The following is a 10,810-nucleotide window of genomic DNA, read 5'->3' as shown; positions in this document are numbered from 1 at the left end:
TTAATCTGTCATCACTCATCTCCTCCATCTCATTTTTTTTCTCTGTACCTTTCCTGCCAATGAGGCTAACACAGAAGAGTACCTGCATGTCTCTCCTTGCTGTAATGGCTGCACATGTGAGTAAGCTCCTGCAGGGCTGACACCTCAGCCTGTTACATGTCCGACTGCCTGCAACAAGGAACATGCATATGATGGCAGTATGTCCCACAGATGGATCTTTCAGGGACTGTAAGATTCTCTAGCCTTTTCAGTTCACCTCATCTTGCATAGAGGTGTGCTGCACTACATGGCACTTGGAACAGGACACGTTGGGCTTACCGCCATGGATGCTGCAGCCTCAGAAGGCACCCTCCAGTGCTGTCTCCACTCACATCAGAGACAATGCAAGTGTTCCTGCTGTGCGCAGGTCCAAGAAGTCTTAACTTCATTCCTGTAGCTGGGATAAAATACCTTGACAAAAGCACTTTAGGGGAGAAAGGGTTTATTTCAGCTCACAGTTCCAGGTTACAGTCCTGTGGACCAGACGTGGTGGCAGGAGTTAACAGCACAGCACATTTTATCCATAGTCCCAAGGCAGACAGCAAGGAATGCCCGTGCCCAGCTCCTTTTGTCCTTTTTATTCAGTCCATAAAATAGTGCTGACACAATTCAGGGTGGGTCTTCCTACCTCAGTTAATCCAAGTAAGAAACTCCCTCAGAGCTGTGTCCAAAAGCTAAACTAACCTAGGTAATTCAGCATTGCGATCCTTTCCCAGGTGGTTCCAGATTTTATCAAGTTGACAACTGAAGCAAACCACAATCCCACCAACAGACACACAGCACTGTAAGACACAGCCTCCCTCTTTCTCATGTTTCACACTGATGCAAATACAGCCCAACTTCACCAGTCCCTATGTGTGAACTTTGTCTGAAGACATCATGAAGGTCTACTGGTCTTCAGACAGGGCACCAAAGACAGGGACAAAGAATGATTCTACCCAAGCATGGCTCGAGGAACCACTGAGTTTAATTGGGGGTATTTACAAGAACCCAGGCAAGTCATGGGCAGCCACTGTAAAGGAAACATCCATCTCCCAGCAACCATTAAGCTCCCACACTCCTTATCCTTACAGAACTGCCCACCATCCATCATCATAAGTTTCTGAAAGAACTGTGACCTTGAAGGCTTCACAGCTTTTATTTTCACTTGGAAAACTATTTCCAGTACGAGTTCACTCATGAATCTAAGGGAGCAATGATATCTAAAGGCTTTAACACACCTTCAATTCCCACTTTCTCTCCATCATGAGATTTCACTCATGCTACTGAAAGAACCTGTGACACCTGAAGTCTTTTCCACATTGTTTATATTTGTGTGGTTTCTCACCACTATGAGTACTTTCATGATTTTAAGGCAAACAGGGATAAATGAAAGACTAACCATATCCTGTACATTCATAGGGCATTTGCCCAGTATGAATTAATTTACCTCTCTGAAAGGAAGTATGACAAGTGGCACTTACCACATTAGTAACAAATATAAACTTTGCCCAGCATGAATTCCCTCATGGACTTGAAGGACACCCTGACCCCTGAAAGGCTATGCCACACAGTTTACATATAAAAGGCTCATCCCTGTCTTGAGTCCCGCATGTGTTTTATGTGAATGGGGACATTTTTGCAACATCGTTTACATTCAAAGGGTTTGTTGCCAATATCTGTTCTTTCATTCATTTGAAGAAAATGGGGATAAAGGAAGTAGATACTGTTGACATTCATAGGCGTTTTCCACTCCATGAACGGACTGATGTCTTTTAAAGGAACTATGCCGACTGAAGGATCTGCCACACTGAACACACTGATATGGTTTCTCTCCAGTATGTCTTCTCTCATGTGATCGAAGGTAAGAGCGATGTGTGAAAGTTTTACCACATTCTTTACATTCATAGGGTTTCTCTCCAGTGTGGCTTCTTTCATGAAATCGAAGATAATTATAGCTTGAAAAGGCTTTACCACAGTGTTTACATTCATAGGGTTTTTCTCCGGTGTGCGTTCTTTCATGCAATCGAAGCGAAGATTGACATCTAAAGGCTTTCCCACACAGCTTACACTCAAAAGGCTTTTCACCTGTGTGAGTTCTTTCATGCACTTGAAGTAAAGAGGGGTAAATGAAGGACTTACCACACTCTTTACACTCATACAGTGTTTCTCCACCATGAGTTATTTTATGTCTATGATAGGAAGCCTGACACCGGAAGGCTTTCCCACACTCTTGGCACTCATAGGGTTTTTCTCCTGTATGAATTTTTTCATGTAACTTCAGAGAAGTAAGCCATCTAAAGGCTTTCCCACATTCTTTACACTCATAGGGTTTTTCTCCAGTATGAATTCTTTTATGTAACTTAAGGGTCCTGTGACTTCTAAAGAATTTCCCACATTGCTTACATTCATAGGGCTTTTCTCCAGTATGAATTCTTTCATGTAATTTGAGGGCCCTGCTATATCTAAAGGTTTTCCCACATTGTTTACACTCACAGGGTCTTTCCTCAGTATGAATTCTTTCATGTAATTGAAGGGCACTGAGATACGTGAAGGCTCTGCCACACTGTTTACACTCATAGGGTTTCTCTCCGGTATGAATCCTTTCATGCAAATGAAGGGCGCTGAGACCTCTAAAAGCTTTCCCACAGTCTTTACACTCATAGGGTTTTTCTCCAGTATGAATTCTTTCATGTAACTGGAGGGCACTGGGATACCTAAAGGCTTTACCACACTCTTGACACACATAGAGTTTTTTTCCAGTATGATTTTTTTCTTGTTTTTGAAGGGAACTGGAAGTTTTATCGCACTGATTATCATAATCATTTTCATCCGTCTGGCTTCCTCCAATTTCCTTGTAGTCATAGTTGTGATGTCCATTGTAAGTCAGGTGATATAGTCCAAAGGTCTTTAAACATACCTCACACACAGAAGGTCCACTCGAAGTCTGAGTTTCCGTGTATCCTTCTATCCTTGTAAGATAATTAGAGTCCTGTGACTTCTGTTCACAGTCCTCAGGTTCATACTGTGTATATTCAGAGTGAGATATGATATGCCTATTAAAAATGAAAGACACATGAATATTTCTCCACACACATTGCTGCTCATACTGAGATTGGTATATGGATAAGGTTGCTCCACCCTGACCACCTTCTTCAGTATCAGAGTATCTATAAATATAACTACTGTGAGAAATGACAAGCCCGTCAGTGATAGTTGTTTTACTACTGTTTGCCTATTAGACCAACTTTCTTGGACAGCTTGCTACCCAAAACAAGCAAAATGTGTGTGCTAAAAAGAAATGAACTGATGATTCTACAATATGGTTCCCATAGGCCTATGATGAAATTGTAGCATTCATTAATGCAGGGTCCCAGAAATGGTTCCAAAAGACTATGCAAAATTTGAAACTCACATGAAGGTATACATTTGAGGTAAAAGTTTTCTACTGATGAATAAACTTAAAGTTGGGCTTGTTTTGTTAGTTTGTTCTTAAATTTTCATGGCACATTAAAATTTCTTTGAGGGACATTTGTTTCACTTGAGCATGCAAATTACCTTAAATTTATTTCAGGCTCTTCATGATGGTCTTCGATTGTATGATCTTCCCATTCATATCCTAAAATATTGTCACAGAAAATGTGTAATTAAATTATTAGAATGTACACTGCAACTACACCTAATTTCTTCACCACATTCTTCCCTTTCCACAACCAAATCACTGTGACCATCAATAACAGAAACCCCTGCTCTCTAAGCGGTAAGATGATAGCCTTACTCACCTATGGCAGTGAAGTTCCTGCAGGTTTCCAGCATCACATCTCCATACAGAATCTTCTGAGAAGGATCTAGCAAATCCCACTCTTCCTGGGTGAAGTTCACAGCCAGATCCTCAAAGCTCACCAGATCCTAAAACAGTCCATATTTGTATATAAAAGGGTGGATGAGAATGACACATCTGTCCATGTCTGAGAGTGCGACAGCGTAACTGTGGTTCCCACACACTCATGCATGACACAGGAGTTCTAGTAAAACCACTGAGTGGTGTTCAGAGACAGCAGACAGATCACTCTCCTCATTACTGCGCCCAGGAGGAGAGGCACTGCTTCCCCACCCCATTCCCTTTCTCCAGCCATCTCCACTTCTTGTCCCAGGCACACCCTATCATCCGATACATACAAGAGCATTAATATTAGGGGTCAGGAGGCTGGCTGTCCTTGGAAATTCATGCTCAGAGTTTAAACTTCTTCTGGTCTGAGGAAACAAAATCCTGCCTATGAGAGCGCATATGAAATGTTAAGGGTAAATGACTCAGCATGAATGATATGCAAACATGGCAATTCTGAACACTCCTGTTTTCCTTTTGACAACCTATTAATAACTTCCAAGCTCAGAGACATCTAATCAGACACAGCGACCCAAAAGTGAATATGGGATGTGTGATGACAGTTTTTCTGCCTAGGTCTTCCAACATTAAGCTTCTGTATAAAAATCAAGCCTGCTCCTGGCAGGATGGACTTGATCCTCTGCTCAAACTATTCCAATTTCACTTTTACTTGTCTCCACTCAGTCTTATTCTTCTTTCATTTCTTTTTCAAAGTTCCAATAAAGGAATTCTTCTCCTCATACACCTGACCTGGTTGCCATACAAATGTAACCATGAATACAGATTCAAGGTTCCCTCGACCAACTGCTACACTGGATCTCACTTTAGACAACCTTAAAGAAGCCAGATAAACTGTTGTCCCAAACCCCTAAATGATAGTTAGGGCTACTTCTTCAGTGAGAGGAAGGAGGGGAACAGGAGACAAAGAAATGGTACAGGCAGCTTAGAGATGGGGGCCTTGATTTGTGTCCTTGAGCATAAAGTGAAATTGTCCTTGGTTCTGAGTGGACTTAGAGGCTCTGATCCTTCTCTGGTTCCTAAATGATTCTTCACAAGAGGGAACACAGAAGCACTGAGGCTCCACTAAGAAAAAGCTAGTTCTTTCCAGTCAAATGAAATCTAACTCTGAGTGGAGAAATGCCATTGTCTGCCCTCAAGAGTTGATACAGAGATGGGCAGTGTTGGCACATGCCTTTAATTCCAGCACTCAAGAGACAGAGGCAAGCAGATCTCTGGAGTTTGAAGTCAAACTGTTCTCCAGAGCAAGTTCTAGGACAGCTACAGAAAGAAACCCTGTCTCAGAGAAAAAAAAAAAAAAAAGTTAATACAATTGAACTGGTCAATTACGTGACCAAGGGACCAAGTCCAGGGAAGGCTGATTAGCTTTAAGCTAAAGGGATGGCAGGAATAATTATCCTGTGAATGAGATAATGCTCATTTCCCTCACAGAAGCTTCTCTGTGCTACAGAGCAGCTGGCATTAGGGTTTTCTGGGTCTGTCTGTCTTTCTGAATGCTCAAGATGAAACTATTTTCTTTGTTCCTTTCCTTTCAGATGCAGACCAGAGCATAAAAGAATGCTTTTTCTGCTTGTTGTTTACATTGTTCTCTGAGGGCCCCCTCCTTGCCATGTGGGTAACATCTGTGCGGGTTTAACTAATATGGCATGGATTTTTCTCTTCCTCTTCATCACCCTTCTCCTGGCAGATGTCAAGATTTAGGCCTGCCTGCCTTGGGGTTTTTCCTTTAAACTCTTAATAAAAATTTCTTCAAGCTTTCCTTTGGGATCATTCTTACATTCTTCTATTAATGTAACTAAAAACCCTGTGAGGACTAAAGTTATGTTTTAAGTTTAAATTGCTGTGCTTAAAAGAGCTATAAAATAATCCCCAGTGGTGGGAGACACAGACAGGCAGATCTCTGTGAGTTCGAGGCCAGCCTGGTCTACAGAGTGAGTTCTAGGACAGCCAGGGCTACACAGAGAAACCATCTGAGGGGATGGGGGTGGAGATCTATAAAACAAAAAATGCCTCTAACCTGTAAGCACCACTTGAGCAAGAACAGATAACTTCCTGGAATGCTGGGGGCTGTTGTTCATATAAGGTAACAAGCCATGTGTTTTCACTTCTAGAAATAAAGTTGGTTGCCCCCAACCTCACAGGATGTGCTTGATCACACACAGGAAAGAGGTGTGTAGGCAGGAAGCATGTCAGGATGTATGCTTTCCCCCAATTGGACAAAAGCAGAAAGTATGTAACCTTGTGGTTTTGCCTTTATAAGCTCCTGTCTAATAGAGTTCAGCACCATTCTCTGGGAATCCTGGGCATGGACTTGGCCAATGTCCATCATCCTGGCCAGTAGTTAATAAAGCTTGCTTCAAATTTGGCTCAAAAAATTGTGGTAGTGGTCTTAATTCTTGCCCAGTAGGGATTAACAACCCCAAGAAAAATTACCAATTTTCCTGGTAACATCTAGCAACTGTGGTAAGACTCCCCAAATTCTGATAGCATTACTTGTTGGTGGTAAGCATGCTGTTCTAGTTATTATTTTAGGCCTTCAATTGGTAAAGAAAATGGAAAAAAAATACCTTTCTTATATGGCTTACATGTGCAAACTATAAAATAGAAAATGGCAATTTAAATATATTTCAGGAACTCCTAAGAAAAAGAGGTGGACATAGGTGGCCATTGAACAAATCTGGGTTCTCTAGCAGCTAGAAATTAATAGATACCACAACAGATATATATTAGATTGGATTACCTGATCTGGCCTGGATAGTCCAACAATGGCTGTCTCCATGATGAAGAGGATCTGTCCACAAGGCTGGAAGCCTCAGGAGCTTCAATCAGGTGCCAAAGGCCCAGAGCACACCTGGACAGCTTCTGCTCTTCAGTCCACACTGGAAGGCCCAAGAAGCTGGGTTCCAAGTCAGTGAAGGATGTGGTGGCGGCGGAACAGCAGCAGCAGTAGCAGCAGCAGCAATGGACAGATGCACTCACCAGCACGAAGGGAAGGCAGGCAGGAAAGCAACACTGCTTCTTCTTTGGACTTCTCTCTACTGAGGTCACACTCTAAGTGCCACCCACTATACGAAAGGGTCTTCTCGCCTCAGTTAGTCCTTCCTGAAATCCCCTGGCAGACCTGCACAGAGACAGGCCTCTTAGTTGATTATATATGGTAAAAGTTTCCAATCTAAGGTTTTTGAAGCGGTTAGCTCTGTTTTTATTGTTCTGAGCTTTTCCAGCATTACTTTATTACGTGTATCATCAGGTACCTTTCAAAGAGCCTCTCTGAAGCCCAGTGACTATGCTCTATCTTTATCTTTCTGTTGTCCACATTTCTAAGCCTTGATTCAATCCCCAGAACTAGAAAAGAAAAACTCTGAAATGAATGTAACAAATCAACAAGTTAAATCCCAAAAAGTCATATGAAAATATCAATAACTGAGCAGAGACATGGAAATAAATGTGGAGACATTGAGCTAAAAAAAAAAATTCCATAGAGAAAATTCATAAAGGAATGGAGAGATGGCTCAGAGGTTAAGAGCACAGTCTGCTCTTCCAGAGGTCCTGAGTTCAATTCCCAGCAACCACATGGTGGCTCACAACCATCTGAAATGATATCTGGTGCCCTCTTTTGGCCTGTAAGCATACATGCTTGCAGAACACTGTATACATAATAAATAAATAAGTCTTTTAAAAACGAAAGGAAGGAAGGAAGGAACGAAGGAAGGAAGGATGGAAGGAAGGAAGAAAATCTACAAAAACCTGAGGAACTACTAAAGGACTACTAAAACTTTTATGATTCATTAATATAAAAAAGATCATCATCTTCCTCTGACAGCAGTAAACAACTGGATGTACAAATATCAATTCTACATCATCTGTAAATTAAGAAAAGGGTAGATAAGAGAAAAGCCTTTAAACAAGAGCTGCTGTGGGATAATGCTTTTGTACACTGATTTAATAAAATGCTGGTTGGCCATTAGCCAAGCAGGAAGTATAGGTGGGGTGAGCGGACTAAAGGAATGCTGGGAAGAGGAAGGCTGAGTCAGGAGTCGCCAGACACAAAGGAAGCAAGACGACATGGCAGAACTGAAAAAAGGTACCAAGCCACGTGGCTAAACATAGATAAGAATTATGTGTTAACTTAAGTGTAAGAGCTAGTCAGTAATAAGCCTGAGCTAATGTCCATACAGTTTGTAATCAATTAAACCTCTGTGTGTTTATTTGGGCCTGAGCAGCTGCAGACCAGGCAGGACTGCTGTGGGATGGTCTGTATGTCAAATTGGTCTGATTGGTCAATAAATAAAACACTGATTGGCCAGTGGCTAGGCAGGAAGTATAGGCGGGACTAACAGAGAGGAGAAAAGAAAGAACAGGAAGGCGGAAAGAGACACTGCTGGCTGCCACCATGACAAGCCACATGTGAAGATGCCAGTAAGCCACGAGCCACATGACAAGGTATAGATTTATAGAAATGGGTTAATTTAAGATATAAGAACAGTCAGCAAGAAGCCTGCCACGGCCATACAGTTTGTAAGCAATATAAGTCTCTGTGTTTACTTGGTTGGGTCTGAGCGGCTGTGGGACTGGCGGGTGAGAGAGATTTGTCCTGACTGTGGGCAAGGCAAGAAAACTCTAGCTACACGGGACACAGGAAAACTTCCAACTACAAAGAAGCAAACATTTCTAATAACAGAAAAACAAAAACAAAAGTCACTATCACAGAGGCCAGGAAGCCTCAGCATTGTATGACATTATCTCCCACTTGTATTCACTCCTCATAATGTTCAAAACGGTTACCCATGTACCACAGACTAGGAAACAGCTTATTCCTGGGAGTAGAAAAAGAGCACTTACAAATTTATCAGGGTGAGTTAATAAATACACACACACACACACACACACACTTATTTAAAATGTTGTAGATGAGGATGCAACTCCCTTGCCTGGCCTCAGGAAGTGATGGACACCTAGCTTGAAACCAATCTATCATCTGATACCTGATATGTGAGCCAAGGCAGGGACTCTTCTTGATTGTCCAGCTGTCCACTGGGACCAAGACCTCATCTCAGACCCAAGTCCACCTTTCATCTCACAGCTGGAACATTATAGCTACACTTTCAAACCTGACTCTTCCCCAGGCTTCACTCAAAGTTCCCTCCCTGTGGCTCACTGGTCCTGGGTTCTAGTTTATCTCAACTGAAACACTACCTGCATTTCTCTCAGCCAACGGTCGAGGACCCTTTGAACTCTGCTGTAGCCTCTTTAACTGACATGCATTCTGTAAACAGCATATGTGCATATACATATATATTTACTGTGATATGAAGTTAATATTAGTAATTACAATTTGCAAACAAAAAAAAAAAACTGAATACACTTGGAAGCATGACACCTTTTAAATTTCTATTCAGTAAATCCTGACATTGTGGAAAGATACAAATGTATTTGTCTACGTTTTTGGCAACACATGACAGAAAGCCACGAGACCCTAAAATATCAGTTTCAATATCAGATTTAACATAATTCCCCCAAAAATGTTAAAAATTCCTTATCAGTAACAGAAAATTATTACTAAAGATTATATACAAATATTTTTAGAAAAATAAAGAACCAAAACAGCACAACACAGACAACCCCTCAGCATACACTTAACATTTCCAATCAAATACACAAGATAACACACTATTTAGGAAGAATAAACAGATCCACAAACAAACTAAAAATTAAGAAGACAAACTGACCTTTGGTAAAGTAGCAAAGGAAATCCACTGAGCAGTCTTTTCTAGAACTGTTTCTGGGACATCATACTAAAAGTATACTTTTTGGACAAAGACTCAGAAAATTTCACAAAATTAACTCAGAGTTGATCCTCGCCCTAAATGTGAAAAACCAAGTCGAGAACGTCTAGACCACAGTACAGAGAGCACGGCCTTAAGTGCGACACCAAAAGCCCAAACGGCGCCAGCACCGGCCGGTGACGTCACCAAGCCGGAAGCTACCCGCAAAGGGCGGGACCTTCCGCTCCCCGCGCTCTGGCAGGGAAGGCGGAAGTGACCGGAATCCTCCGAGACAGGGCCTGGCGGTGATGGGGCTAGGGATGATACATGAACTTCATAGGGTACCGGGTCCCCGGCCGGCCCCACCCCTCCCCCCGCCCCGGGGAGGACCCGGCACACCGGCTCCCGCGGCTCAGCCGGACGCTCCGCCCCGGCTGGGGACAGCGGCCCCGCGCTCACCATGGCGCGGCCGCCGAGCTCGTCCGCGCTCCCCTCACAGCTCCCCACAGTGGCGCTCACAACGAAGCACACGGGACCACGCGATGGCTGCTTAAGATAAGGAGCAGAACCCGCAGCATGGCGGAGGGGAAGAACCCACCTCCCGCCTTCGGTTGGTGCTCCTGATTGGACATCCTGCTCCGAAGCCCTGATTGGCTAGAGCTGCACCACAAATCTGACTGACAGGAGTTCCTAGATGCTGCTGCATGGATGATCCGCATCCATTGCTCCAATTGGCTAGCATGGCCTGCATGACGAAGCAGTTCCTTTAGGCGCTCCGGAGTGAGAGGCCAGGCCCAGAGGTCTATTGGCTAGCACCACCCTACGAGAGCCTGAATGACAGGAGCAGCTTCCTTTGTGAATGAATGGCCTGCCCCAGGGCCTGATTGGCTGATGACACCTGAATGACAGGATCAGCTCTCTTAAGTAGGAGAGCTGAAATTAAGAGTGGACCACACAAGCATTCCTTAGCCTGCACTTACTCCCAGGGTCATGCAAATCTGCTCCAGGGAGACTTGCGTTCAAGCAGAACTTGCTTTAGCCTCCCAGAACTGTCACTGCTGTCTTCCGGCAATCAGTAGATACTTCGTTCTTCCTCTTGGACATAGGCTTGTTTGTGTGAACA

General features: G+C 43.2%; 1 protein-coding gene across 2 annotated transcripts; it reads right to left on the bottom strand.

The window, feature by feature from the left end:
- Positions 1-464: 464 nt before the first annotated feature.
- On the bottom strand, positions 465-10,232 carry LOC114686968 (zinc finger protein 14-like). 2 transcript variants are annotated; one of them, XM_028861670.2, is made up of 5 exons: positions 10,147-10,232; positions 6,663-7,043; positions 3,801-3,927; positions 3,577-3,637; positions 465-3,074 (listed from the first exon to the last, which is right to left on the bottom strand). In XM_028861670.2, exons 2-5 carry the CDS (start codon positions 6,699-6,701, stop codon positions 1,706-1,708), a joined length of 1,596 nt encoding a protein of 531 aa, XP_028717503.1. In that variant the 5' UTR covers positions 6,702-7,043; positions 10,147-10,232; the 3' UTR covers positions 465-1,705. The 2 variants fall into 2 exon arrangements, with proteins under 2 accessions (XP_028717503.1, XP_028717504.1); XM_028861671.2 differs by lacking the exon at positions 10,147-10,232 and adding an exon at positions 9,652-9,820.
- Positions 10,233-10,810: the final 578 nt, after the last annotated feature.

The sequence above is a fragment of the Peromyscus leucopus genome, chromosome 17 (assembly GCF_004664715.2).
Source record: "Peromyscus leucopus breed LL Stock chromosome 17, UCI_PerLeu_2.1, whole genome shotgun sequence".
In the NCBI taxonomy this organism is placed as follows: Eukaryota; Metazoa; Chordata; class Mammalia; order Rodentia; family Cricetidae; genus Peromyscus; species Peromyscus leucopus.
This window is presented reverse-complemented; position numbering and strand designations above follow the sequence as displayed.